At 52.3% G+C, this 27,037-nt stretch overlaps 10 protein-coding genes across 10 annotated transcripts; 4 read left to right on the forward strand and 6 right to left on the reverse strand.

The window, feature by feature from the left end:
- Positions 1-493: 493 nt before the first annotated feature.
- Positions 494-3,159, forward strand: N7443_010736 (putative RNAPII degradation factor Def1; the record flags this gene model as incomplete). The annotated part of the gene is made up of 2 exons (XM_056890792.1): positions 494-779; positions 863-3,159. The coding sequence occupies 2 exons, from the start codon at positions 494-496 to the stop codon at positions 3,157-3,159; spliced, it is 2,583 nt and encodes an 860-aa protein (XP_056737283.1).
- Positions 3,160-4,283: 1,124 nt separating this feature from the next.
- On the reverse strand, positions 4,284-5,714 carry N7443_010737 (OSBP family protein; the record flags this gene model as incomplete). Its single annotated transcript, XM_056890793.1, has 4 exons — positions 4,284-5,066; positions 5,129-5,183; positions 5,248-5,582; positions 5,643-5,714. 4 exons carry the CDS (start codon positions 5,712-5,714, stop codon positions 4,284-4,286), a joined length of 1,245 nt encoding a protein of 414 aa, XP_056737284.1.
- Positions 5,715-6,670: 956 nt separating this feature from the next.
- On the forward strand, positions 6,671-8,341 carry N7443_010738 (putative MFS transporter; the record flags this gene model as incomplete). The annotated part of the gene is made up of 3 exons (XM_056890794.1): positions 6,671-7,084; positions 7,138-7,371; positions 7,421-8,341. The coding sequence occupies 3 exons, from the start codon at positions 6,671-6,673 to the stop codon at positions 8,339-8,341; spliced, it is 1,569 nt and encodes a 522-aa protein (XP_056737285.1).
- A 133-nt stretch (positions 8,342-8,474) lies between these two features.
- Positions 8,475-10,677, reverse strand: N7443_010739 (uncharacterized protein; the record flags this gene model as incomplete). The annotated part of the gene is made up of 7 exons (XM_056890795.1): positions 8,475-8,762; positions 8,812-8,895; positions 8,953-9,009; positions 9,061-9,494; positions 9,545-9,669; positions 9,722-10,204; positions 10,259-10,677. The coding sequence occupies 7 exons, from the start codon at positions 10,675-10,677 to the stop codon at positions 8,475-8,477; spliced, it is 1,890 nt and encodes a 629-aa protein (XP_056737286.1).
- A 213-nt stretch (positions 10,678-10,890) lies between these two features.
- Positions 10,891-13,594, forward strand: N7443_010740 (uncharacterized protein; the record flags this gene model as incomplete). The annotated part of the gene is made up of 4 exons (XM_056890796.1): positions 10,891-10,920; positions 10,973-11,095; positions 11,144-13,183; positions 13,235-13,594. The coding sequence occupies 4 exons, from the start codon at positions 10,891-10,893 to the stop codon at positions 13,592-13,594; spliced, it is 2,553 nt and encodes an 850-aa protein (XP_056737287.1).
- A 550-nt stretch (positions 13,595-14,144) lies between these two features.
- N7443_010741 (glutathione S-transferase family protein) lies at positions 14,145-14,954 on the reverse strand (the record flags this gene model as incomplete). The annotated part of the gene is made up of 3 exons (XM_056890797.1): positions 14,145-14,518; positions 14,568-14,773; positions 14,827-14,954. 3 exons carry the CDS (start codon positions 14,952-14,954, stop codon positions 14,145-14,147), a joined length of 708 nt encoding a protein of 235 aa, XP_056737288.1.
- A 2,049-nt stretch (positions 14,955-17,003) lies between these two features.
- N7443_010742 (uncharacterized protein) lies at positions 17,004-18,152 on the forward strand (the record flags this gene model as incomplete). Its single annotated transcript, XM_056890798.1, has 1 exon — positions 17,004-18,152. One exon carries the CDS (start codon positions 17,004-17,006, stop codon positions 18,150-18,152), a length of 1,149 nt encoding a protein of 382 aa, XP_056737289.1.
- Positions 18,153-18,421: 269 nt separating this feature from the next.
- Positions 18,422-20,367, reverse strand: N7443_010743 (allantoate permease family MFS transporter; the record flags this gene model as incomplete). The annotated part of the gene is made up of 9 exons (XM_056890799.1): positions 18,422-18,642; positions 18,703-18,816; positions 18,889-19,078; positions 19,133-19,233; positions 19,284-19,560; positions 19,611-19,750; positions 19,798-19,864; positions 19,914-20,029; positions 20,076-20,367. The coding sequence occupies 9 exons, from the start codon at positions 20,365-20,367 to the stop codon at positions 18,422-18,424; spliced, it is 1,518 nt and encodes a 505-aa protein (XP_056737290.1).
- Positions 20,368-22,166: 1,799 nt separating this feature from the next.
- N7443_010744 (putative TBC domain protein) lies at positions 22,167-24,745 on the reverse strand (the record flags this gene model as incomplete). Its single annotated transcript, XM_056890800.1, has 2 exons — positions 22,167-22,556; positions 22,616-24,745. The coding sequence occupies 2 exons, from the start codon at positions 24,743-24,745 to the stop codon at positions 22,167-22,169; spliced, it is 2,520 nt and encodes an 839-aa protein (XP_056737291.1).
- Positions 24,746-25,505: 760 nt separating this feature from the next.
- Positions 25,506-27,031, reverse strand: N7443_010745 (Mo25 family protein; the record flags this gene model as incomplete). The annotated part of the gene is made up of 5 exons (XM_056890801.1): positions 25,506-25,739; positions 25,787-26,059; positions 26,117-26,607; positions 26,698-26,758; positions 26,810-27,031. 5 exons carry the CDS (start codon positions 27,029-27,031, stop codon positions 25,506-25,508), a joined length of 1,281 nt encoding a protein of 426 aa, XP_056737292.1.
- Positions 27,032-27,037: the final 6 nt, after the last annotated feature.

Below are 27,037 nucleotides of genomic sequence, written 5' to 3' on the forward strand. Positions count from 1 at the left end.
TGGCCCAAAGTTGATGACGAGCAGACCACACACAGAGAAAGAGCACAAAGGGAGGAGCGAGAGGAGCGAGAGAGTAGGAGAGGGCCAGCCTCGATGAAATAGAAGTAGACGCAATTCTGTCTCTACCGGACACTAGAATACAAAGAATATCAAAGGAAAGCGAATCTCGAGCCGCAACACCAATGGGCGCCACTCGCTAAAAAGCCGGGCAGTGCCAAGACTAGCTGCGACTGGGAGCAACACATCAGAACTTTGGATCTCCCGAGCTTTCAGTCCTCCTCCATTCACATCCTCAACCTCTCCTCCCTTTTAACGTCCTTTCTGGATATCTGATCTTGGCCCCGTGCCTGTGGTCCTGGTGCTGTTCCTCATTTGCGAGGGTGCATCCAATCTCTAGTCTCCTCAGATCCTTCCACCCCTACAACCCTTGCGACGCCATCGTGACCTCCTTCCCAATTCCGAATTCTTTCATCTCACACATCACTCAGACGCCATGTCCGAAGTTCAAAGCCGTTCTGCACGAGGCAGAGTATCCGCTCGCGGTGGTCGCGGCGGTTTCAGCTCCAGAGGTGGCCGTGGTGGAAACAGCAGATCCGCAGCCGATAACTCAGACCTCTCATCTTTTGAAGAGGGCGAAATTGGAGAAATGAAGAAAAAATACTCGGACACCTTGCCCACCCTTAAGGAATTGTTCCCCGACTGGAAGGACGAAGATCTCGTTTTTGCTCTCGAGGACTCAAACGGTGAACTCGAGGAAGCCATTGAGCGCATTACTGAAGGTAGATTCCCATCAATCCCTTACAACCTACCGGTCCGGGATCTAATATTCAAGCGTTGTTACTGACTGTTCTGTTCGTTACAGGCAATGTATCGCAGTGGGGAGAGGTCAAGAAGAAGACGGCTGCAGACCGGACTAAGCCTAAGGCGAAGGAAGTTCAGAGCACCCCGACCGAGTCGATTGCGGCTTCCGCTCGAGGAGCTCGCGGTCGTGGTGGATTCGAAGGCCGTGGACGTGCCCGCGGAGACCGGGGTCGTGGTGGTCGCGGCGGCCGGGCTACAACTCATACGAACGGAACCCGTGCGGCAGCTGGTACTACAGAGACCCCGGTGGCTGCTGCAGTGCCCGAGCCTGTTACAACTCAAGCGCCAGAGGAGGTTGAAAGTGTGCCCACAGCTGGAGCGGAGTCGGAGTCAGCCGAGCCCAAGGCCAGTGTGATCCCCGAGGGCACAAAGAAGGGATGGGCGAGTCTCTTCGCCAAACCCCCGCCGCCTCCTCCTCAAAAGAAGCCTCCTCAGGCCGCTCCTGCGCTTGTATCCCAGAAGCCTGCCGAGCCTACGACTGAGCAGAAGGCCCCCGAAGCCGTCCCCGCCCCCGCCGCCCCTCAGAAGACTCCCGTTGCGAAACCCACCGAACCTGTTGCCCCCGTTATTCCTCAAGCCACTGCTAAGCCCCCGGCCGCCGACGACCTGACCGAGATCAACCTCGAGCAAATTCCCGATGTTTCCGCTCCTGCTCCTACGGCCACCGCTGCCAGCACCGTTGGCAGTGCTTTCGACCCCGCCGCGGCTGCCAATGCTACTCCTTCGCGCGTGGCCTCGTCTGGTCTCCCCGGCAGTGCTCTGAAGCAGGGCACCCGTGCTCCTGGCTTCCAGCGCCGTGTTATGGAGCAGCAGCAAGCCGTCGTTATGCCTGGAAACCATGCCGTTGACCGTGCCGCCGTGCAGTTTGGCAGCATGGGATTGAACGGTGATGCTGTGGACATTGATGAGAACCGTGAGCAGGCCGAGACCCGTGCCCAACCTCCTCAGCACTCTCCTGTCGCCCCTCGTGCTTCACTTCCTCCCTCCCACCAGGGTGTTTCCGAGACCGGTGCTGCTCGTCCCGCCCCCGGTTTGCCCCCGGTCCCCCAGGCTTCCGCTGCCGAGTCCTTCACCGACTTTGCCCGCTACGGCGAGCCCCAGAAGCCCTTCGATCCCTTCACCCAGCAAGTTAGCCAGCCTCAGCAGCAGATCCAGGAGCCCTTCGCCAACCAGACTCCGGCTCAGCCCACTGCCACCACTAGCGGCGACTTCTCTCCCTTCTACGCAGCCGACCAGCAGCGTTTCCCCTACTACAACTACGGCAACTACGGCCAGAGCCAGGATGCTGGTGCTGGGCCCCGCGCTGCCGGTAGCTTCGGTGTGTCTGCCGCTGAGGCTCAACCCCAGGTCCCCACTACTCAGCCTCCCAGCCGCTACGGCCCTGTCGATGCCAACAACAGCGGCCAGAACACCCCCAACCCGACTCTGCCTGGTGCCACCGCAACTCCGGCCGCTCAGCACATGCCTGGCCAGAGCCAGCACGCCTACGGCTACGGTGGCTATCCCTATTACTCCAACCCCCAGTATGCTTCGTACATGCAGCAGATGAACCAGCATAACTACGGCCGGAACCGTGGAATGTATGATGACGCTCGCCGCTACGACCAGGAGCAGCAGCAGCAGCAGCAGCAGCAGCAGCAGCAGCAGCACTACGGCATGCCCCATGCCTCTCAGTACGGTTACGGTGGCCAGCAGTACGGCCCCTACGGCGGCAAGGGTGGTATGTACGGTCAACCCCAAGGCTTCTATGATCACTCTGCCCCCGCCAACGCCGGCAGCTTCAACCAAGGCGCCATGCCTGGTCGTGACTCCGTCTACGGCCGTACCGGCTCCGCCCAGCCCTCTGAAAGCCAGCAGTCCGCCACTGGCACCGCCACTTTCAGCTCTGGTATGTCCGATGTCTTTGGTCGCTCCCAGACCGGTTTCGGCCAGAACCCTCCCGCCGCTGGACAGCCCCCCGTGACCGCTGAAGAGACCAAGGGGTTCGAAGCTTCCAAGACTGGTGGCCCTAGCCCCTCTCTCGCCCAGAACCGCCCTGGATCTGCCTCTAACAGCATCCCTGGCCAGCCTCAGGCCCAGACCGGTCTGCCTCCGCTGCAGGGTCAGCAGGGCCAGCAGAGCTTCGGTGCTTACCCCCAGCTGAACCCCCAGTACGGTGGCCTTGGCGGTCTTGGTAATCACCAGGGTGCGGCTTCGCAGACTCACCAGGCCTCCGGCTACGGTGGCTACGGCGCTGGCTTCAGCAACTACTACGGCGGCAACACTCGTGGTGGCTGGGGCAACAACTACACCCACTAAAGTGACAAAGTCGGGGAGGTTCACTTATATTCCATTTATTCTCCCCGCCACACACAAACACATATGGCGTTGCATTTGCGGGTGATTTGAACAAGGGTTTCGTTTTTATCTTCCACGCTCACCAGGGCGATGTCTAGTCGACCGGTCGACAGGATAAACGAAACCCAAATTTCTCTTCATCTTTCTTTCCTCAACATCTGTGTAATCTCTACTCTCTTCTGGGAGCTTTGGCTGGCTTGGGACTGTGTCTGTGTGTTTTCCTCCTCCATTTAACGTTTTCGCTTTTTCCCCCTACTTTTATTTTTTATTTTTTCCATCTTGCTACTACTGCTCCCTGTCGATGCGGTCTGTATTAAATCCACCAATTCTCCCAAGGTTTTCTTTTTTTTTCTACTGTTTTTCCTGTCTCCGCCCTACCTAGGGTAGCTCATGGTGTCAAGGTCCGGTGTGTCATTTTGTGGGAAGATGGGGTTTCATTTGGGGGCCCCCTGTCTGTCATTCTGTCCTCCGCCGTGTGCATTATCGATACTTGATGTTACTGTGTCTGGTAGAGAGGTAGATCGTGATGGAGTCGGCTCATGTTATCATGTTATTGGGCTGGCTAAAAAGTGTGATGAGTTATGTACGCACCTATACAAATCGGATATTCCAGGATCAACCTGTCTGCCTCGCAATTGTCTTCAGCAGTTTCTCTAGTAAAATGAGTATTCTCCTCTGGCTATCGATAGGTTCGAATCTGAACCTACCTTACGTCGTGCTGCACGGAGCCTACGTCCCTCATTACTATCTCGACTCGTAGAACTACTAGAACATCTGAACACAGCGAATTCAGTGTGGAAAAAAAATATTACCAAAATACCAAACGTATCATTAGATGGTAGCAGTCACCGCGCAACCGTAAATAAGCGGCCATCGCTTCAGCTCGGAACTATATACAATCGAAATGCAGCATGATACGATACCCAGCAAAGAGAAAAGGACATCAAACAGCCAACTCTATGTGTGCAGACAATTGGTTTACAGGGGCGAGACTCACGTCAACACTCATGACGGGTCTTTCCGCCTCGATCCAAACGAAGTGAAAAAACTCCAGCCCGCAGTTGAAGCAGGGCCATGGAGTCTATTTACTCGAGGCCGAGCCCCTCACCACCAACCTTGAAATAGGGCGGCTGAGCACCAGCAGCGCGCTGGGCGTCGAAGCGCCAGATTCCACCCGTCTTGTCGCCATCCAGGTTAGAGGGCAGATCGAGAGCGCTGGCTAGCTTCTGGACTTCGGCGTCATCCTCCTTGGGGTCGATTCGGTTGAAGAATCGGCGTTCCCATTCGCGGCCCTCGGACTTTTCAATGCGGCGCAGCTCGCGCTGGGCGTTTTCGATGCGCGATTTGTGTGCAGAAACGGCATCCATGTCGCTCTTTTGGATGTTCTCGGCGACTTCCTTCCAGGCGCGGCGAGACTCGTACAGATCCTGCTCTTCGGGCGGAGCAAGGGTGAGCGGGGTAGTCTTGTTCTCAGCGACAACCCACTTGTCGACTTCTTCCTTCTTGGCGTTCTTAATGGTGAAGGTGTTGGACCATTGACCGTCGACTGTGTAGATGGGGTGCTTCTCACCCTCGCTAGCCTTGTAGACGCAGGCAGTGAAGGTGTTTTTCTTGCCGCTCAGCCAGCCCTTGCCGGAGAAATCGATCTTGGAGACATAGCCGCTGCTGCTGGCGATCTTGGCGGTCTTTTCCAGCTCGACGAAGGGAGTGCCGTAGATCAGAGATTCGATGTGCAGATTGGGGAGCGTGATGAGGTAGCGTTCCTTTTCTTGAGTGCCGGGCAGGGTGAGGGTGTAGAGGGCGTGACCGATCTGCTTCACCTGAATGGTGCTCGAGAAGGACGCCTTCTGGGCATTGTATCCTTGCAGCTGAAGTTAAGAAGCGTCTGGTTAGCATCGGGAGGATCAGTTAGGCAGCCGTGAACACTCACTTCGACGCCGTGCTTTTCGTTGCGGATTGCGTATGCAGTCGCGGGAGGATGGTGGCTATAAGTAAAGAGAAGTGAGCAATTGACATCAGCTGGCCATATGATAATTGGGCATCACCTACCTGACTTGCTCACTGACCAGGGTGGTCTCGCCGAGCTCGGGGTCTGACGCGTCGGCCTGCCACTTGCCGATGAACAGCTCACCCAGGAAGGGATTCAGAGGTTTCTTCTCACTGCCGAGCTTCTCGCTACGGCTGCAGTACTGCTGGTGCAGGGTGGTCAGGAACCACTTGAGCACGAGAAGAGCCCGCTTCTCGGGGTCGGCCTCCCTGCCGGGAGCGACGAAGACGGCGGGGTGCTCAGCCCAGTAGGCCGAGTACTCGGTCAGAGAAGTGGAGGACAGGATGAAAGGCGGAGCAGTCAAGGAGGAGAGATCACCGTTGAAGGAGGCAATCGACTTCAAACCCGGTCAGTTCCAGGCTCAAAATTGGACTCGCATGCCATCGTCATATCATACCTTGAGGAAACTTGTCCACGAGCCCTTGCTGTGAGCGGGGACACCACCAGAGGGATCCTTCTTAGAAGCCATTTTGGAGAATATGTGCAACAAGGAAAAAATATCTCGAACAGGAAAAGTGTTAGAACTCCTCTCGAAGCAGGTGGGGGGGAAGATGGGGAAATGGCCGATGGGCGGTCAAATCTGGACGACGTCATCTCGCCAGGGGGAATCTTTTGGGTACAGCCACACTGTGATCATCACCGTTGTGATTGAACCAACGCAACGCCGAAACTGTACAGTAATGCATTGCGCGCGTGCTCCTGTCAGCTGTCAGAACGTTATACTCCACTAACTTTCCTAGGGCCGCTGGGTACTGAAGTAGGCTGTCTCCTTGGCTCGAGCTGAATTCTGGGGATCTGGACTAACGTGGGGGGCCCGGATCTTGATCTATGCTCTATCGCAAAGACAAAAAGACCCTAGATAAGATCTGCTGACCAGAATAACACGTACCGGCCGCTCCCCAATCCATCTTTATCGACCGATGCCGACCCGGATTCTTTTCCGCACAGACAGGCTTCGGGAGTCCTCCAAGTGTACCTCTCCACGGTCTTCTACCCGAGCCCATTTCGGGTTGAATAGTCTCATTGGTTGCCCAGTGACTGCGCTATGGGTCCTGCAATCAATGCGAGTCTCCGTTTGGACGCTTTTCTTCCCTACGGTTGGGATGCGACGCCCCCGCGCTGATCCTCGGCCAAAGTGAGCTGGCGCCGAAGGCCGAGTCTGTAATTTTCTTCTTTTTCTGACTCACTGGCTCGTGCTGTGTCTTCTATGCATATCTATCTTTACAAAAGTGCATTCTTTGCCAATTGAAGTTTGGTCCTGATCTCCTGAGCTGTCATCGGAGTATGTCCCGCATCCCGGAAAGAAGCCGCTGAAAGCTTTCAAGTTGCGAATTACTTTGCACAAGAGGGAATACCTGTCAAATGCAGCACAATCTACCTTGGTCAATATCTACTCTTTAAATTGCATTGGATGCCGTATCCACCATGTCGTCGACGCATTCCAGATCTAGTGCCGAGGCAGTCTCAGCACCAATAGGTCCAATCAACACCAGAGCATCCAAGTCGCAGCAAACAATGGGCACGAACGATCTCGATCTGGTGCAAAGCCATCTCTCCCACCATGACATGCCCGTGGCCAACGAGTTCCATGAGGTAGACGCCGGACAATACCTGCGCTTTTCCCCGACACGCAAGATCGTCATTGTCTTCGTCCTGTCGTTCTGCTCGTTCCTGGCTCCTATCTCCTCAACATCGATTCTATCGGGTATCCCCGAGGTAGCAAAGACATATGACACCACTGGTAGCATAATCAACGCCAGCAATGCCCTATATTTAGCATTTATGGGGGTCTCTGCCCCATTCTGGGGCCCGTTCAGTCAAGTCTGGGGACGACGTCCGGTGAGTTGTTTCTGAAAGCTATACCTTACCCTCGTTGACTCATTATTCCATAGATATTCCTCGTAAGCGCCTTCCTCTTTTTTGCATTCAGCATTGGAACCGCGCTAGCCCCGACTCTCCCGTCATACTTCATCTTTCGCATCCTCACTGCCTTCCAAGGAACTTCCTTCTTAGTAGTAGGTAGCTCCGCCATCGGTGACATCTACGAGCCCCGCGCTCGCGCAACGGCACTAGGATGGTTCCTATCTGGCACATTGATCGGCCCAGCATTCGGCCCATTCATCGGCGTACGTCCTATCACCCGCATACACTCAGCCCTACTAACATAAAACACAGGGAGTGATCATCACGTTCTGCTCCTGGAGGGTAGTCTTCTGGCTACAGACGGCCCTAGGAGGCTGCGGCACCCTTCTGGTCTTTTTCTTCTTCCCAGAAACATATCCCCACGTCGACAAGTCCGATCTCACAGAAATGAGCCTTTCGCAAAAGACAAAATTCCTCGCCCACCGCATCAATCCCGTCCGCGTCGGCGTGCTCCTATTTACGTATCCTAATCTGTTTTTCGCGGGCCTCGCGGCTGGTGCTCTGGTCTGGAACCAGTATTCGCTGCTTACACCTATCCGATACGTGTTGAATCCACGGTTCCATCTCACGAGTCCGATTCAGTCCGGTCTCTTCTATATCGCTCCAGGGTGTGGATACCTTCTTGGTACATTTATGGGTGGTCGGTGGGCAGATCATACGGTTAAGAAATGGATCCAGAAGCGCGGGAGACGCGTGCCCGAGGATCGACTGAAGTCGTGTCTTGTCTTTCTTGGTGTTATCATCCCGGGATGTATCCTCGTCTACGGGTGGACTGTTGATCAGGCTGTTGGTGGGATCCCGGTTCCTGTCTTGGCGATGTTCTTGCAGGGTGTCGCGCAGTTGTTCTGCTTCCCGAGCTTGAATACCTATTGTTTGGATGTGATGCAGGCCAAGGGTCGCAGTGCAGAAGTTGTCGCAGGGAACTACATGTTCAGGTATGTTTTTGCCGCTTTGGGCTCAGGACTCGTGCTTCCTGCTGTAGAGGTGATTGGCGTTGGATGGTTTAGTACCATCAGTGCGGTGTTCTTGGTTGCCGCAGGGCTTTGTGTCTGGGCTACAACTATCTTTGGAGATAAGTGGCGTGATCAGATTGATGCAAAGGATCAGCGCAAGGCGGCTGCGAGAGGCGAGGCTGGGCCTGTGCAGGAGGCCGAGAAGAAAGCCGAGGTGTGAGGCATTGGCTTTCTTCAGATCGGATACATGACTTTCGCGATGCACAGTTCGTAATAGATATCCAGAATGTTTAATGATCTAAAAAAAATAAAATAGACACTTTCGAACCCTCAATGGCTATTCCCTATTTCTCTCACTGCACTTCCGTAGAATGAGCATCGTTTCCAGTAGCCACTGCTACATCATCCACCATCTTCCCATTCACAATTGCATCTGCACTAAGACCAGTTTCAGCTACCACACGATCCACTTTGCGTTTCTCAGTAAACGACCTGGCATCTCGACGGCCCTTCTCAACATCCACAAAGACGATGGCAATCATTGCGGCAGCACAGATGGCAAATAAGAAGGGAAATCCCATCCAGTTGTTGTTGGTATCGTTGATGATAGCCTGGATGACATTTGGACCGATGATTGAAGACTTATGACAAAATCAGTAAGGTAATTCACAAATAGTGGGATAGACTTACCGCGCGGTTGGTGATACCGAAAAGAGCGAAGAACATGTTATCGTAGCCCCGGGGCATAAGTTCACTGATCATTGTTTGGGCATACTGTGATTGGCTGAATTAGCAGTCCCCAGCAAGACATGTCAGGAATATTATACTTACTGCATAGTAAGGTGCCTGGAAAAGTCCGAAAATGACATTGTAGAAGTAGAATTCCCACTGAAGATAGGTCAATCCGACGTCAATATGATCATTTCTCTCAATACTTACCCTATGATGATAACCAATCCTGTTGGTCCAGAGACCTAACATTCCCCAGAAAGGAATTAAGACAGTGAAGAAGTTGGTAAATAGGAACATTGTCTTGGTTTTGAACTTGAAGTATTTCTGGATGTACCAGAATCCAAAGGTCGAAGTGATAGAGCAAGCCGCTTGCGCTATACCGAGATAGGTGAGTTGTAGGAAAGAGAACGAAACGTAGTCGTTCTGGATGATACTGACGAGAGTACCAGTTGTGTTAAGCCCGTCAGCGAGGAGGAAATAGGCCACAAAATACAGAAAAGTCTGGGGAAGCGACCGGATCTCTCGAATGGCCAGCCATATCTGTTTGAAACCAATGGTGATGTAGGTGGAGCCCTTCGGGATCTTTGGCCCGGGTCTCTTCTGCTGGAATATGAACCACCAAATACCCAAGACCACCCAATCTGCAAAGAGAATTAGAATGAGATAATATATACTGACGGGGTGAGCTTACACGAATTTGTCAGGCAGAGTGCTAGATTGTTGGAGAATTGGTTGTTCTGCATGGGTAGTAGGACACTTAGGTTAAGGGCGAGGGTGAGCAGATACCCGATATTACTGTGTGCAGTGGAAACGTTGCTGCAGAGACGTTAGTATCTAACTTTGAACAAGAAACCTGCCATAATGATACCTAAGATGGTTCCTCTCCAACGACTCGATAGCGTCGTACTCCTGCTGATCAATCTTGCCCTCTCTCAGATCTTCCTCTCGAGCCTTACGGACATGCGGCATATACCGAGCAAGGCGAGGGAAGACAGCAGCATAAAAAACGAGAGTAGCACCATAGGCAATATACGCGACAACGTACAGGCCCATGGCAATGGGCCATTGACTTGGTTGGCGGATGGCCATCATACCATACTGCAGTGCCCAACAGACGACAGTCAGGACCAAAAGAAGCCATCTGCCGAAAGATCCGTAGTCGGCAGCACTTCCGAGCCAGACAAAAATGACTGTCATGAATGCAAAGCACAGACCGTTGGCGATTAGGATGACGGAGGAAATAGATCGTGTGCCACCCGCCCAAGGGACCACGCATGCTGATGTATTGGTGCAGGGCTTGGGTGGATTGGTATCGGGTTGAAAACCTGCACCATTCAATGCCCACTGAAAGCTTCAAAATGTCAGTAGAATGATCCTGGTGCTCGAGTGTTCTCGGAGGACATACAGGGCTTGGCTGTATGATCCTGGACCCACGCCGTTGTCCCCTGGAGTGGCAAGATTGGTTAGCCGATGGATTCGATAGACATGGAAGAACATAACGAAAGTACCATTATAGTAGAGGTAATACGACCAAAGCTCCTTCCTGGTCGTGGTAGGCTGCTCATAGGCATCTTCGTCGACTCCGAATAGACGCTCGTACTCCCGTAGTGTTTGAGACGGCTGGAACTGTGCAGTTTCTGCCTTGGTCGCGGCATCTTCTTGTAGCACGGGAGTTTTGGCATCATGAGGTTGACCTGTGATGTTCATAGCTGTGGCTGATGTATCCGGGTAACTCGGTATAGTGGAGGACGATGATGATGAAAGTAGGGGTTCGGCTTCGACCTCTCGCCCCTTCCCTTTTGATTCCCTTTCTTTACCCCGCATTCGGGATAGACTGATCAATCCCGAAAGACCTAGGCTTATCGACAAAGTCCAAGTGCTTAGGGCAAGTGCGAAGCTCAGTGGAACGTTGCATCAACGCGGGATCGGTGGAACCGCGGGGAGTAACACCAATGATGCGACTCTGCTTTATCGACTTGTCCTCCCCGCGCCTCGTGGCATTTCTAGATCTCTAGGTCTCTAGAGTTCAGCGTCAACATGTCAGATCTGCAAAAACAAGTCGGTCAGGTATGTCTTCTTATCTATGGCCATTGAGACCCATTGTTGACTAGCGCGGCAGCTGTTTGCGGTCGGATTCCACGGCTACACTCCAAGCCCGGAGATCAAGGCCCTAATCCACGAGTATCATGTGGGAGGCGTTGTTCTCTTCGCCCGCAACTATCAAAATGCCGAGCAACTTCAGGTAGACCGATCATCCGATCATGAATCGCTAGCGCTAACATCTTGATAGGCTTTGACATTGGCTCTGCAGAATGAAGCTCGACTAGCCGGGCACAAGCGACCTCTGTTGATCGGAATCGATCAAGAGAATGGCCAGGTTACTCGCATTGCTCCTCCAATGGCCGCTCAGGTCCCGGGGCCTATGGCTCTTGGTGCCACGCATGATCCAGAATTGGCCTACCAAGCAGGAGTAGCTACGGGCGAAACTCTAGGCTTCTTCGGAATCAACATGAATTATGCACCTGTCTGTGACATCAATTCTGACCCATTGAACCCGGTTATTGGTGTCCGTAGCCCTGGCGATGATCCAGAGTTTGTGAGCCGGTTCGCAAGTGCCGCGGCGCGGGGCCTGCGCGAGAAGAACATCATTCCTAGTGTTAAGCACTTCCCCGGACACGGAGACACATCTACGGACTCTCACTATGGCCTTCCGGTCATTGAAAAGACAAGAGATGATCTGGAGCGATGTGAATTAATCCCATTCCGCCGCGCTGTTGCTGAAAAGGTTGAAACCGTGATGACTGCCCACATTTCACTGCCGCACATTGATGACAAGCTCCCTGCCACGCTGTCCCCTAAGGCTCTTGGAATTTTGCGCAAGGATATGGGCTATGATGGAATGATCATCACGGACTGTCTGGAGATGGACGGGATTCGTGCTACATATGGTACAGAAAATGGCTCGGTCCTTGCGCTACAGGCTGGAAGTGACAGTCTCATGATGTGCCACACATTTGAGGTACATGTTGCCTCTATCAAGAGGGTTACTGAAGCGGTGCAATCTGGAGAGCTCCCGCAATCGCGATTTGATGATGCTTATCGTCATGTCACCCAACTGAAAGACAAGTTCTTGAACTGGGATGTGGCTTTGCGCAAAGGGGACTTTGCAGAGCTTGATGCACTAAAGAAGAAGCACTCTGAGATTTTTAAGGGTGTATATGACCGATCAGTCACTCTTGTTCGCGACAAAGCCAATGTCCTCCCGCTGTCGAGTACCTCGAATATCGTGTTCCTCTTTCCCGGAGAAGGAACCCCTGCCGGAGGCGCCGTGGATGGAGAAGGCATGGGCAAGGCCGGTGACTATGATTCCGCCAAGTACCTCAACACTCTCAAAAGGTACAACCGATCTATCACTAAAATCAAATATCCCAAAGGCGGATTGTCGGACGAGCAATGGTCCGCCGTGAAATCCGCCGATGCGGTGGTTTTCGTTTCAATGAACGCCAAAGAGTCACCATACCAGATGTCTCTAGGGAATGCACTCCCCGGGCAGGTGAAGTCGTTAGTGTCCATTGCTGCATGTCAGCCCTACGACTGGCTCGATGTCCCTGAAGTCAAAACCTATTTAACCACATATGAGCCCACTGTTGAATCTTTCTCTGTGGCGTCCGACATCATTTTCGGACAGAGATCTCCCCAGGGAGCCCTTCCCATTGGACCTGGTGTCTCATCCAAGTCTCCTGCACCAGTGTCAAAGTTTAATGCCGAGACGGATCTAGATTCAATTGTTGCCGTTTGGACGGAAGCTTTGCCAACATATGTTCTGCCAGCAGAGGCTCTGCAAGCGCTGGTCGTTCGCCCCAATGCACACCACTTCGTGGCTCGGATAGGCTCGGACCTGGTTGGATTCTGTCTTGCTTACAGCAATGCTCATGGCGAACCAAACTCTGTTGTTCACATTGCAGTATTGGCAGTGGCTCCGAAATTTCAGAACCAGGGTATTGGAACTGCGCTACTGAGTGAAACTCGCTCGTACTTCAGAAAGCAATTCAACGTGAACTGTCTGAAACTCGGCAGCTCATTCCCTAGGTTTTGGCCGGGGGTGCCGCGTGAGCTTCCCGGCGCTCAAGAATTCTTCACCCATCGCGGCTTCCGACTGAGCCCACCTGAAGCCAGGTCCTTGGACTTATATCAGGACATTCGCAACTTCCAATCGCCGGAGAAGTATATGAATCGTGCGCGGGATCGAGGATTCCGATTTGCACCCCTCCAGCCCGAAGACTACGAAGAGTGTTTAGTCGGACAAAGAAAGAACTTTTCCTACAATGCTGTAAGCATCCACCATTCTCATCCATACAAACACGTTACTGACTTTACACAGGGCTGGGTCGAAGCATATGTCATGCTCCACCCCAAAGACTATCCCTCCTGCGTGATGACAGCTTTCGATTCCGAAAACCGCCAAGTCGGATGGACTCTCATGCTCCCTCCTGTCGCGGCTCTCAACGAAGCCTGGGCTTTCCCTCAGATATGCGGTCCCAACACGGGTCTAATTGGCTGCGTGGGTGTTGACGGTGAACACCGTGCATCGGGAATTGGGCTGGCTCTCGTGTGCCATGCTGTCGAGAACATGAAGGAACGTGGTATTGAAGGTGTCTTTGTGGATTGGGTTGCTCTGGATGGATGGTACGAGCAGATTGGCTTCAAGACCTGGGGAAGCTATCGCCCTGGAGATATCTGAGGGTTGGGCTAGTCTCCATTCTATTCATTACCGTGTCAATATGGTTGTTGCTTGTCTTGCTTGGTCAGCGCTCTCCATGATAAAGTAGAGTTTCATGTCTAGACATATCAATTAAGATTTTCTTTCGATTCATTTCCCTAACCCTTCTGGTAAATAAAGCCTGTATATGTCACCATGGTACGCGTCCAAGACAGTATGAAACTATAAAAAAACCGTCATATGGAATCATAAAGCTAACTTGGAGACAAGACTATCACTCGGTATACTCTGCTCTGAGGCCCCGAAGCTTCAGACCAAAATCACCTTCCATGCTCAGCATGGCAGCAGGTATTGATTACTAGACAAATGGGGCGGAAGTATCTCCTTTGATGGGTCGAGGGAAGGAGTTTGCTTAATGCGTTAGCGAGAGTGGGAATAGGCCATGGGTTATCATTTTCATATTACGATGGATTTCCCCTGTCTAGGACGATAAACGATAGATGGTGTCCATTAATCACAAGTTACAAGACATATGCATTTTATAGCGTAAGTTGCCTAGCTGATTTCAAATTTAGTGCTTATCAGTGTTAGACATCCCATCAATCTTAGCCCGAGCATTTCGGAAGAACTCATTCCGCTGCTCCTCAGTGCGACCAGTGGAAGGCACATCCAAACCCTTCTGCACTGCAGCCCGCTTCCCAATCTCATCAACCCATTTCTTCAGCGCCGGGAACTCAGACAGATCAATCTCCAACGCACCAGGGCCACTACGGACCCACGAGTAATTCGCGATATCGGCAATGGTATACTTAGACCCAGCCAGGTAAGGGCTCTCTTGCAGACGAGACTCAAGAACAGAGTATAGGCGCTTAGTCTCGTCGGTGTACCGCTTAATCCCGTAGTCGGAGCGGACGCCGGCGAAGAGACGGAAATGGTTTGCTTGGCCTGTAGAATGGTTAGAGTCGGGAATAATTTGCTTGTCTGTGATACGTACCCTGCATGGGACCAAGACCGCCCATCTGGAACATCAGCCAGGATAGCTGCTCGATGTGCTCGGGGGTGCCAGGGGCGTAGCTGATCTTGCGGTCGGTGTCGTATTTATCGGCGAGGTAGATCATGATTGCACCACTCTCGAAGACGCGCTGGGAGCCGTCGAGAATTGCGGGAATGCGGCCGTTGGGGTTGACCTTCAGGAACCAGCTGTTCGGAGTTAGTGATCGGGACCTCCATCGCATCTTATGGGAGGATTGTACTCCTCTTTCTGGACATTGGTGCTGATGTCAATTCCCTCGGTCTTGTACGGGATGCCGAGCTCCTCCAGAGTAATGGAGGCCTTGACGCCGTTGGGCGTGGGCCAGGTATACAGGGTGATATCAGACATGGTGGAGAATGGTGCGATGGTTGAAGAAAGTCTGGAGAGTCGGGATGCAGCTTTAAAGCTGGAGGCCAGTGTGCGGGGTAGCATGACCAACGTTAAGCTTAAGTACTAGTACCCTGGAACATTCCTCCCATTTCCTGAGCTTTGTACACATCCGATAGGTTCCCCAAGGTTCTTCAAGGTGCTACTAAAGGTAATCGCTCGGCTCTTCGGAACTCACATTTGTCAGCTCGGATGGCATGATGTCATCCCTCCAAGGGACATCCTGGCATTCTTCCTAGTTTAGACTAGTTAGATATCTTTCATTTCTGTTCTATGCGTAAAAGATAGCGTAAGAAGAGTGTGTTGCGCAGATCAGTGGTTGAGGTTGTGGAGTCACCCTTGGACCCCGGCAATTGTTGGGCCCATTTTGTTATCTAGTTGTGTTCTTGAATCTTCGGTCGGCCATTTGCGACCTAGATCGGTCTCTATCGATTGCCCACAAGCCTGGTGTCTACCGGTGTAATGAAAGCCTCTTTGTTCCGGCCATTCGTAGTCAAATTACCGCTATAGGCCAGATGGTTGGCAGGGATAACCCGGGAGACACACCTCGGCAATAACAATAATTGAGAGAATTCCGGTCCCGCCTTCTAGTCGTGCTGTGTTCCCAGTGCACGTTGAAGGCTTATCATTGACCTTGGTGTTTGGAAATATAGTTCCTCATAGATCGAGAGGAACGTGTGATAGTTGACATGTCCCAACCGGGGAGGCTATTCCATAAACCCAATGGTAGAGATTTCAGAGACGACCAGGATGCGTGACCCTACGCTCTTCACAATCTTTGACAATCAAGTCTTCCTAGGTCATCTGCACATGTGGTGCCTCAAGAGAGAACCAGCGAGGTATCGTCTCACACACCAAGTTCTATCTTGCCCGGGATTCCAAAAATTGGGGACTCTTTTCCCGAACGTCTTTCACGTCATCTCAACTCGATCGTCTTTTCAGACGCGTTGGACTAACATCTTTCTATTTAAAAGTTGCTTTCCGGGGCTATGCCCTCTAGTGGCAGCTACTAACGCCGGTAGCCGACGCGTGTACTCCGTACGATCTCCGTCGCTTTCCTCATTGGGATGACTGACTCGCCCAACGGCTACATTGGACTGATCCGATCTCCATTTACCCAATGCGCAACAACCTAAGCCTTGGCTCAGAGGTTTGCCAAACCAAGCATGGCAAGGCGGAGCTACCCCCCTGGATCAACCTCAAACATAGGGCAGGGCCGGTATCGTGAGCGTACGGGCACTCAAGTGCCGCGCAATGGCCCTCTCCCCCTGGGACAGTGGATCGATAAGTGGATTCGAGGTACGCGGAACCAGCGTCCCGCCCGCTTCTACAGCTTCGCTTTGACCTGTCATCGCCTATAATTGGCTTAGCGAGGCCGATTTGCCCGCAGGCGGCTCCTATGAGGCTAAGGGCGATGGCGATACACTTCCCACCTGAGGTGTCTCTCGGGTTGTGTCATCGTATCTACCTCCTAGATTCTGTACTTTTGGCATTCCAGATAGTCTTGCTCAGACTCTCTGACCCCTCAACCCCTCACCATCTTCTACGTGCTCAATCGTGCATCCACGGACCGACCCGCACTGAACGGTACCTGGTTTCAGAGTTGCCTAAACGAACCGCCCCTCCTCACGTTCGTGTTTCAAGCGTTTCCCCTGGGCCCCTCCTTTTCCCAGTCTCTATTAGTTCACAGCCTCGCCCTCGTTACGCAACTTCGCCATCCGGGTGCTGACTCATCGGTAGGTGCTTTCCTATTTGGGATACCTTGAGCTTCTGGGGAAACATGCGTTTCGTATTGCTCTTTCTCACTGCTGACGGTATCTTTTGCATCCCGTCTTGCTTACCCCCATGTCTCCCTACAGAGAAGTGCCAGTTCTGATGATCAACCGACCATTCACAACAACCCCGCGGTCTTCGCCGTGATCGTCTCGTCCTTGCCCAGGACTGAGTTGGTCTATAGGCTCTTCCCGAGTCGTTCTCCCCGTCCAAATCATTTACCGATTACCCAGAGCCATGCCAACTCCCATGCCCCCGCCTCCGGGCCTTTCAGACAGCCCAGAGCATATGCAACATTGGCTGCGGGCAAAAGCCGAAGATGATCGTCGCAGCCAGGAAGAAGAAAAAACCCGCCAGGAAGCGTTGAAGTTAGAGCAACGTAAGATTGAACAGGCCATTTTGGCGGATTCCTTACGTGCTGGTGTTCCTCCCGATGTACTACCGCTTCTGTTTGCCAGCATGAATGGGAATGGGGGTTTTGTTCCCTTCCAACCTCAGGACATGGCTCAGCAGTGGACGCGGAGCGGGGCTACTCATGTTCAAGCAAGCTCTCGGAGCCCTCGCTCTCATATCCATGGAACATTGCCCGGCCCTGGGATATCCACAACTCTTCCTCCACTCGCCCAACATCTTCAAACAGCTCCGGCAGGACCGCAGCGTGATCTACCCGCCACAAACCCCACTCTATACACCTCTTCTACTCCAAACATACCACCTGGGACTGGAAATATCACAACACACTTGCCACCCTCACACTCCGCGACTGCTGGCGTTTTAAAGCCCGTTGGCCGCGCTCGAGCGATAGATGTGTCTACCCAAGTTCAGACAACACCAAGCTTTCCCTCGACACCACCTGTCAATGTCTCGCAACAGCAGCAGACCACAGCAATCCGAGGCGAACCGACAAGCCGATCCTCTCCATCTATCTCCTTCCACCACTGGGTGCCTCCACAAGCACCAGCTTCCGTGCCGGCTGATGGCCAGGTTCAATCGGGCCGCAAACGAAAATCCTCATATCCTCATCATCATCACCCACCTCCACCTCGCTCGCTCGATACACCCGCAGGGACAACCCTAAATGACAGGAACGGGTCTATTGGAGAAGCCCAAGTATCACCAAGATCTCAGCGCCGGCTAGATCTGAGAGATCTATCCAGCTCATACGAATCGGGCGAAGGAGAGTACCTTACACCTGCTGAGCCCCATGCCGGCGCGCTGTTAAATCGCAAGGAGCTGCAACGCAGCGAGGGAATGAAACAAGAGCAAGAGCGCAGTTCACATCGAGAAGCCCAACACCGTCCGTTGTCCACTTCAGACATCGAAAACCTATCGACACCATCGCTGACTGGCGCCAGTTCAAAGTCGGGGGGAAACTGCCAATTTTGACAGAGCTTAGTTGGACCTGATTCTCAACGTCAACCCCCGAGTCGTTCTCATGTATTTCAAGGATACCCTGGCCATAATTTGATGCGGCTGGACCGTTTACCCCATGGCATTACGAAGGCAATATGCCCGTATCACCCACACGCTTACATCTTGTATATGTTATGAATCACACGAAGTTTAGGGTCCCCCCCCTTGAAATCATCGGGAGCAACCCTGTATGGAAGCTCATTCATCGTATATCATCTATGCACATGTAAAGCCAGCCAAGGTCACAGCATATATCTAAAAAGTGGAGACCGATCGCCCATCGAGTCAGTATCCGCCGGATACTGTGAAGGATCAATACGATCCCTATTCCGATTAATGCGCTGGTACGTAAATCGCATGATAACAGTAGCGATTATGCCCACGATCACGAACCCAAGTTCCAGAGAGTGACCGAGGATGTATTGCGGTGCGTCCTGTGTGCGATAGAAGTTTGAAGCCATGGCTGAACGGTGGTTCGTTAGTCACTGCATCATAGAGATCTAAGTAAAATACCAAAACTCACCCCCGGCCAGATTACCCAAACCAATGTAAATAGCCATTCCGGCGGCGCGCTTGTAGTCGCCTGCTAGGTTGACACTTAACCAGGTGACGTTCCCTGGGAAGGCCGGATAGATTCCTGAGTGTATTCATTTAGTCCTCTGGCTTGCTTTTTTGGACTCGTCTGTGTTTTGGGAGGCGGAGTTCTTACCGATGACTGCAACAAATACTCCAAAGTACACCACACCGGGCACACTCCGACCACTCGATGCAAGACAAATAATGAATCCGATAGCAATCATGGCCATAAAGAATAGAATGAATGGAGATCTCTGCTTGCGACGATCAGAGAACCATGCTGCACAGACAGCGATGACGGCTGCCGTGATGTAGATGGGGACCTTTATGCGATTGTTAGCTGCGTTTCTAAATAGTAGGTATGGAAGATGACCTACAGTAAGCAGCTGAGCAGTAGAAGACTTATATCCCAGATCCTTAATAATAGAAGGCAGGAACAACGAGATTCCATACAGTGGACAGGTTATGCCCCAGTACACTTCATCGTCATTAGTACCCGATATCCAGCTCGTCGAAGTTGATACTTACTAAAAAGCCCAAGATAGATCTGCCAGTCCGTGAAAGCATCAATTACGTACTTCATACGGAACTCGCCCTCGTCTTGTACTATCTCACGCTTGTCGGCTGAGTTTTGTATCCGCAAAGCATGGATCACGAAGCGTCGTTCGGCTTCAGTAAGAAAGTTGGCTGTTTCGGGAGAATCGTGGATGGCGAGCGGGGCAAAGAGCGCTACTATAATCGTGAGAAGGCCTTCGAGGATGAAGATCCAACGCCATCCGGCATATCCTCCGACACCGTCCATTTTCTATGGGATGTTAGTCAAGGGTGCTTGCCACGGGAGTCGAGGAAACGGACAGCGATGCCATATGCTAGAAGACCGGAAAATGCGCCAGCTATGCTAGCGGCGCTGAAAAATAGGGCTTGACGGAACTGGGCTCGGTGGCGGGGGTACCACAAGGTGATATAGTAGGCTACACCGGGGTAGAGACCAGCCTCTTTGGGGAGTTAGTATTGGATGTTTAAAGATGGGTATGGAATGTACCGGCAACACCCAGGAACAGGCGGGTTGCGAGGAGGCCGCCGTAGTTTTGAACAACGCCCATCAGTGTCTTCAGAGTTGGTTAAAGCCGCGCAATGGCCATGGGACTATGAACGTACCATCACAATTCCCCATGCAACCATGATCAGCGGTAGCCATCGCGAGGGTCTGAGCTTCTTGAGAAGAAGATTGCTCGGCAGTTCGAAGACGCAATAAGTGAAGAAGAAGACCGTCACTATTCAAAGTCAGATCACAACTCGAAAACGGCCATGGATACACACAAGTCCAATTGTACTGCGACCCCGTCATGTGTAGATCCTCCACCAAACCCTCAATCTTGGCATTGCCAATATTGCCTCGGTCCAAGAATGCAAGGAGATACAACACACTGAGCATCGGAATCAGCCTGAGATCCATCTTTCGAAGGACCGCCGCTTCGTCAATCGATGCAATCTCATTTAAGCTAATATCGCCCGACTCCTTATCCGGAATACCTTCATGCACGGCCATCTTCTCAATATGGTCGACATGGTGCTCGTAGGGTTTCTCCATCATCTCTGTAGAATTTGGCATGGCAGATAAAGAATCAGATCATCGCCGAATGCCGAGAGATCCTCGCTTTTATTTATACTGGCACTTACGCAACCCCGGAATTCCCCCGCGTTTTTAGGTGGTGAGATCTTCAATTCTTGCCTTGGCATGAGGGGTATGCCAGCCTCATGCCGCGCGGTTGGGCGGTATGGGCTTCAAAGTTTTGTTATCTCGGGGTGTAGTTGCTCTCATATTGGTGCTAACCTGATAGTTGACATTGTCGATCTTGGTGTCCCACCTCGCAGGGCCCTCCCACTACCCCGTAGAAGGAAAGGAAATATCTACAGTGATTGTGCTGTAGAGTTGGAAAGAGAGTCTGCCATCTTTCGATTTAGACTCAAGTTACCATAAATATTGTTGTTTCTTTGACTGCCTGGCGCATTGTCATACCCCGTGAGACTTTCTCTGTGTAGCCCTGACCAGAGATATCGACGGTGTGTGCATTACCTCATTCTGCTTGTCTCACCGCACCCCGCACTACAGGTTTAAGGATACTGGCCAGGCCTGTGGCTTACAGTGGCAGCTAATGATAGGGACCCTGGCAATCTATATCGCGCCATTCTTTAGCGTGGGGTAATTGTCGGACCCTCGGCAATTCGGGCGAGGCTACTTAGGTACAACCGCATCTAGGCGGTGCAAAGCCCCATGCTGCCCAGGGGCCTTCCCTAGCAGTACGATGAGGATATTCGTCTCCATTCAGGCTGAAAAAGAAGAAGAATAGAGCGGCTAGTCGAAGGTGGGGCCAATTTGACGCGAGGAAAGTAGGGCAAGTTCTTGACGAGCGGGTGGAGGAAGGATAGCCCCAACGATGAGCCAAATGAAGGTAGCTACATCAATAGACCTAAGCAGCCACGGCTGTTCGCAGAGTTATGTAATCGTGGATTAGAACGCCTCTCATCCCATTCAGTCATGATAGCATCACCGGTACACAAACCATATCATATACCCTAGCCCCGTGACCACAATGCTCAAGTTAATCGATTTGGCCATCTCATCATCTTACATTAACTTTCCATATATCCAGCCCTGTTCATATTCCCCTACAACGCTTTTAACGCCATGAACTAATTCCGACGTAGCCATCCGCTCCATCGCGGTTATCGGTGCCGAAATAATGTATTTGCTAGGGGGAAGTGCCGATTTTGTTAGTTTCATGCAAATATGCAAAGATCGATGGTCTTTAGACTTTACTACTACAAGTAGATCAAAGTTGGGAATCAAGCTTATGGTCGAGAGGGTATCAGTTTGTTCTCTATGTATGAATAAGCTCACAAAGACGTATCAAATGCCTGAACGCAGGTCGAGCAGGGATCTTTTGATCTGCTTTTCAAGCGCTGCTAGTCTTGCTGCTCTGCGATGAGTCACAGTGGCTGGACAGTACGAAATTGTGAAAATAAAGAGGGCATGTACACAGGTTTTGAGGACAGAAGGAGAAATCAGGAACACGGGATCAACGAAAAGACAGGGAGCGTGGATGTATCATCTCAGAAACCAGACAGGGTCAAGGAGGTCGTGACAAAAGATTAAAACCTGAAAGGGATAAAGTAAGAGAGGTGGAGACAGTGTAGAGTAGTGTACACAGGTATTAAGAATAAAACAAGCAGTATTGATGGAACTGCTCCTGGTATCCTGCAACGGACCAATTTCCGGGACCAGGGACTGGGTATAAGAATATTAGACATCGTGCGTTTCGGGATTCGGCCCGATCATTAGGGTATATGAAGGCCGTCATGACAATGAAGTGTGCAGCTGGACAATGAGTCCGAGAAATGGACAGGGTATTAGTGGTGGGTATTTTTGCGGCGGTGAACTTTCCATTCCGCTTTGGCGACACGCATGAACAGCTCGATGTCCTTGATTGGGACCCAGCTGGTCAGGACTTTCATGACGTTTTCAAAGTCAGACTCGAGGATTATGTCGCGCATGCCGTCAATAAGCGCGGCCGAGGTGGCGTGAAGCACATCAAGACCCTGGCCGAATGTACCAGGTTCCTTCTTCCCTCCTTTGCTGGAGGATGTGCTTGGCCTCGTGGGAGCAGAAAGGTCTTCGGAATCTCCAAGAAGCATGAAAACATCCCAGACCCGAAGCTGGGCGGGGAAGGGGATGGAATAGTTGAACAAAGTCAAGTACCAACGAGTACCATAAGCAGTAGGTGGAATTCCAACTTCGGTCTACAATTCAATTCGTCAGCCAGTGTTTTCAATTTTTTATTTTCGAGGATAATTCTTACCAACTTGATGGCTACTTCACCGCCAGCAAGCCACTCTCGCTCAAAGTCGTCCAAAGCTTCCATCAGTCCGGCAAAACCAGACCGATATAGCTCCTCGAGGCCGCGCAGTCGCCAGAGCCGGGCAAGCATGACAAATGCGTGCTCCTCGTCGTAATAGGCCAACAGGGTTGCGGCGAGAGCAGCCATGCCTTGCACGTAGCCAGTATCCGGGAAGTACAATGACATGGCGTGAAGGACTCGGAAGAGCAGTCTTTGCCCACCACGATATCGCCGTCGGAACATGATGTGACTCGTGATGGTGCGCGGCACGTCGATATCAATTTGGAGATCGTCTGGGGAAGAGACGTACTGATACTCGTGGAAAGCATCGATAAGATCATCCTCGGACGGACTGTCCGCGTGCCGTTTTGCGCTGGTTGCAAGGAAAGAGTACCAGGCGGTTGCTCGCCACCGATCTGGGATGCCCTTCCAAGTCCGCTCAATCAATTTCGAGCTCGTTGTGTCGAATTCGAATGACATGCCGCCACCATTCCCGCTTTTCTTGGTTGGTTTCGCCATCTTGGTCCATTTGTCCTCACGCTGCCATTCTTTTTTGCGAGCTGCTCGGGCAATAGGTGTATCTTGCCCATCGCCAGTAGCAGCCTCCGCTGGAAGGGTGAGCATATCAGCTGCCTCGTCAGTGAACTTTCGGTCTCTATTGTGAGGGAGGCGATTGGTGGCAGAACGTAGACGGGATGTCGAGCGCCGTACTGGCGCACTAATCGTGCTTGCGGAGGAGGTTGGACGGGGTCCGGTGGAACTTTGGGACCCCTTGCGGGTTGGAGAACGGCCATTGAAAGATCGGTTACTGGCCATTGCAGACGGAGGTCGAATGGAGCGCTTGCGGCGGGGCGCTTCAGAGGCAAGTAGTAAACTCGTTGTGACTCGTTGGATAGGATGAGGCTCGGTGCTATCCGGAGGTGCGTGGATGAAGCCATAGCGATCTACCTGCCCTGCACCAACATCTTGCCAATCTTCAATTCCACCTGCCAACTCCTGGGTTTCACGCTTCATTCTGATGCGTTCCACCTCGGCAGATGCCCTGCCATTCGACTCAGAATTACTGTTCTGTAAAGTCAAGTTGGGGCCAGCGATCGAGACAGTTTCTGCGTCAGGTGTACCCTCTTCCCAGAGCACGCCGTTATCATTTGCCATTGCTCTGACCACGTCCGAGTCCGTGACGTTGTCATCGCCTTTCTCGTACATGAGCCGAACTCGGCGGGACAACATGTCCTCATCGGCAGAAATAGCTCTACTCTGAAGACTCGACTGTCTTGGGCGGAGCGTGCTTTGCGGCCTCGGAGGTCGCGGGGTCACCTTCGGCATTTCTTTCTCGGGCTCCAGCTCTTCCACGGCAGGGGAAGGGCTCGGCGTGATATCAATGTCTTGCTGTATGGATTGTCGCTCGGATGGGGGTCCGGAGCTCATCTCAGAGCGCTCGTCACTGGGCTCCTCTGATACCTGCTCAGGTCTAGGTCCTGGATGTGGACGTTTTTTATCCTTCTTGATTAGGCTGCCGCGAGTAGAGAACTTCATCGTTTGTCCCAATCCGCCCAAAGATCCCGTCGGGATATCCATGCTGATGCCACTGAACGAGGGCTCAATCCTAGGCACCGGTGGTGGCTCTTCCGTGTCCATGTCCCGTTCCAATTCTACCGATCTCTTCCTCAGCCCAGGCCATTTGCGCTCCGACCAGCGAGACCCCGGCCGGGAGCCGGGTCGCGAGCTAGGGCGGGGGGCCGCATCATTGATCACAATGCTGGGCACGCTGCAAAGCGAGGGCGCATCAGAGCGGCTGCCCTCCGATCTCAACGAGCGGGTTCCATCTCCCCCAGATGTCGACGGTCTCAATCCATCGTGCCTCCTCGAGAAATTTACACCCGCGACGGCCGTGGCGGGGCGGGCAAGATGACTAGGCGACGCGGAGCTGGTGCTTAAAGATCGGCCACTGGTATCCTGTGGCGCATCTTCGGGTGTAGGAAGTGAGACCGAGCGAATGGCGGGTGGGCGCTGAGGATCGGTGTCGCAGGACACAGCATGGATCGAGCGCGACTCTGGGACGGGTAACGATGCAGGAGCCTCATTCACCATGATCCCGGCATGGCCAGATGGGCACTAAAAGGGTTATGGTGCTGAAACTGGATCACAGGGAGTAAAGGAGCGACAAATGATCCCGCATCACCGTTTCGTCAGGGTCTGGAGATTAAAATTGAAAGGAGAAAGATATGGATAAGGTGGAGCCTTGGCGCGGGAGGCCACTTTTATCATTCCACGCAATTAAGGAATGAAGGTAAATTGCAATGCGATTTGGGCTAGATGGTCATAAAAAAAAAGGAGAGAATTGTCGCGAGAGACAAAATCTCAAATTCTAGGGGCGTCGCATCTTTGTCCCACCAACAAACTTGGGCCGCGCAGTAGTGGGACCGGACGAGACCAGACGAGGAGTGTGGAGCGCACTAGCAGCCCTTAGATTAGAACACTCCAGAGCAACGTAACTCTTTCCGGCTTTCTAGTGAATTCGTGCTTTTTATAGCTCCTTCTATATTGCTCACTTGCGGGGTGAGATCATAGGCTGTCGTGTAAATCTACTTCCAAACAAAGTCCAAGGAACCGAATCAATTTTTAGTGAAAAAAATACTCCCGAAGCAACATGTATACACAGAAAAAAAAAAAAAAAAAAAAAAAGGGTGGAACTCCAGTAAGCCGAGGCTGTGAAACCAGCAGACCTTCAGCTGCCAATGCAAAAGGGGGACCAACTATCCCGGCTATACTTCCTCAAATATCATCATGGGCGTAACAAAAAAGGGAACAGACTGGCATTGGGGTCCAGCGGTCCACCCTCGGATCAAACTTAGACGACAGCAGTCGTGTTGATCCCGGATTGCGACTGTGTAGGCCGGCTCCGGTCCACAGGCTCCTTGGGTAGAAGCTCGATCTGGCGCACTAGGAAGCTCTTCTCGTCGGTAAATTGGTCATCGTCAGTGCGGTCTTCCAGGAATTTAGGCAAGAATCTAAGGAGTCGGTCGCGATTGTTGATGAGAATTCGCTGGACAGCCACCGATTTGTTCGGATTGGCCACGAATACCTGCGCTGGTCAGTGCGTGTGCTTTCCCCTGGATCGGCGGCACATACCTTAAATACGTGGAACCCCTCGTATTGCACCATCTTGCGATCATCGCGCAACAACTTCATGCATAGCTTGAGATTCTCCCCGCTCTCCACATAAGCCATCATTACGTTGTAGTTCGCTCGGTCCAACAAAATCTCTCCCAGCAACTTGATGCTCTGTCGCTTGGTCACATAGGAGTCCGACTGGATCAGAATGTTGTTGAATCGTCCGAAAAATAGTTCGAAGTTGGTCGCGAGGTATGCAGTCACCAGATTTTTATGCCGGGTCAGGATTTCCTATAGCACAGGCGTCAGTCACAACCGTTTCACAATTACTCGCCGCTTGACTCTTACCCTGAATGTTGTAAATGCATCGGCGCTAACCTCGAAGTTACTCTTGTCGATCCAATCGAAAAAGTTCCAAAACACCCCGTCGCCTTTTTGAGGGAGGTTGGGCTTCAAGTCTGATAGGCGCACGGCCGGCTCCCCCTCATGCGACTGATCATAAAGGACCACCGCAGCGACCACGTCAAACTTGAGTGCCTCTCTTAAAATCACACCACAGGGCATGGAGCTCTGACTCTGCATATAACCACGACATAGCTCAATGAGAATCTCCGGTCGATGGTGGACAAGATATGAGATGACGGGAGGGTCTTTGTGAGCTTCTTTGGAGTCCTGGTAGGAGGCGGGTTTGAAACGCAGGATATGGGAGAATATCGTTTGGGTATCTTTTCGAGCTTCGAAGGGTAGCAAATGAATGGACCGCGATAGATCGTAGAGCAGATCTTCTTGAACACTTGCTTGGATTAAAGCGTGGACTTGATCCGGGGATGTGTTGACCTCTATGATTCAAGGACGTCAGCATGCATTCCAATCCAGCCCGAAAGGCCCAGACTGGGTGGCAAGTCATCCGGAGAAATCGGGCGACCAACCTTGTGTCCCTTGAACAATCACTTTCATCTGACTGAGCTGCTTCGCGAGATCCTCTTCGGCCTACTTAGCGCGTTAGCGGTTCCGTCACACGAATGGGCTTGAGCTTCGGACCTTGGATGTGTTAGGAGCTTCTTGGAGTCTCATCAAGAGCTCCTTAGTTGAACGGACAACATCGGCAGGTTGCCGCGACCGGCCACGGTTAAAGAAGAAAGCCATGACCTCGAGAGTGTAGTGAAGGGAGGATCGAGGCTCTCGATCGGAAGGGCGGTACACCAGCGATACGGCAGTAATAAACAAACGGGGGCGGGGCAACGGTTGGCCTGAGGCCGCCATGCTGAT

This window comes from Penicillium atrosanguineum, assembly GCF_028827265.1.
Source record: "Penicillium atrosanguineum strain IBT 20685 chromosome Unknown utg000008l_segment0_segment0, whole genome shotgun sequence".
Lineage (NCBI taxonomy): Eukaryota > Fungi > Ascomycota > Eurotiomycetes > Eurotiales > Aspergillaceae > Penicillium > Penicillium atrosanguineum.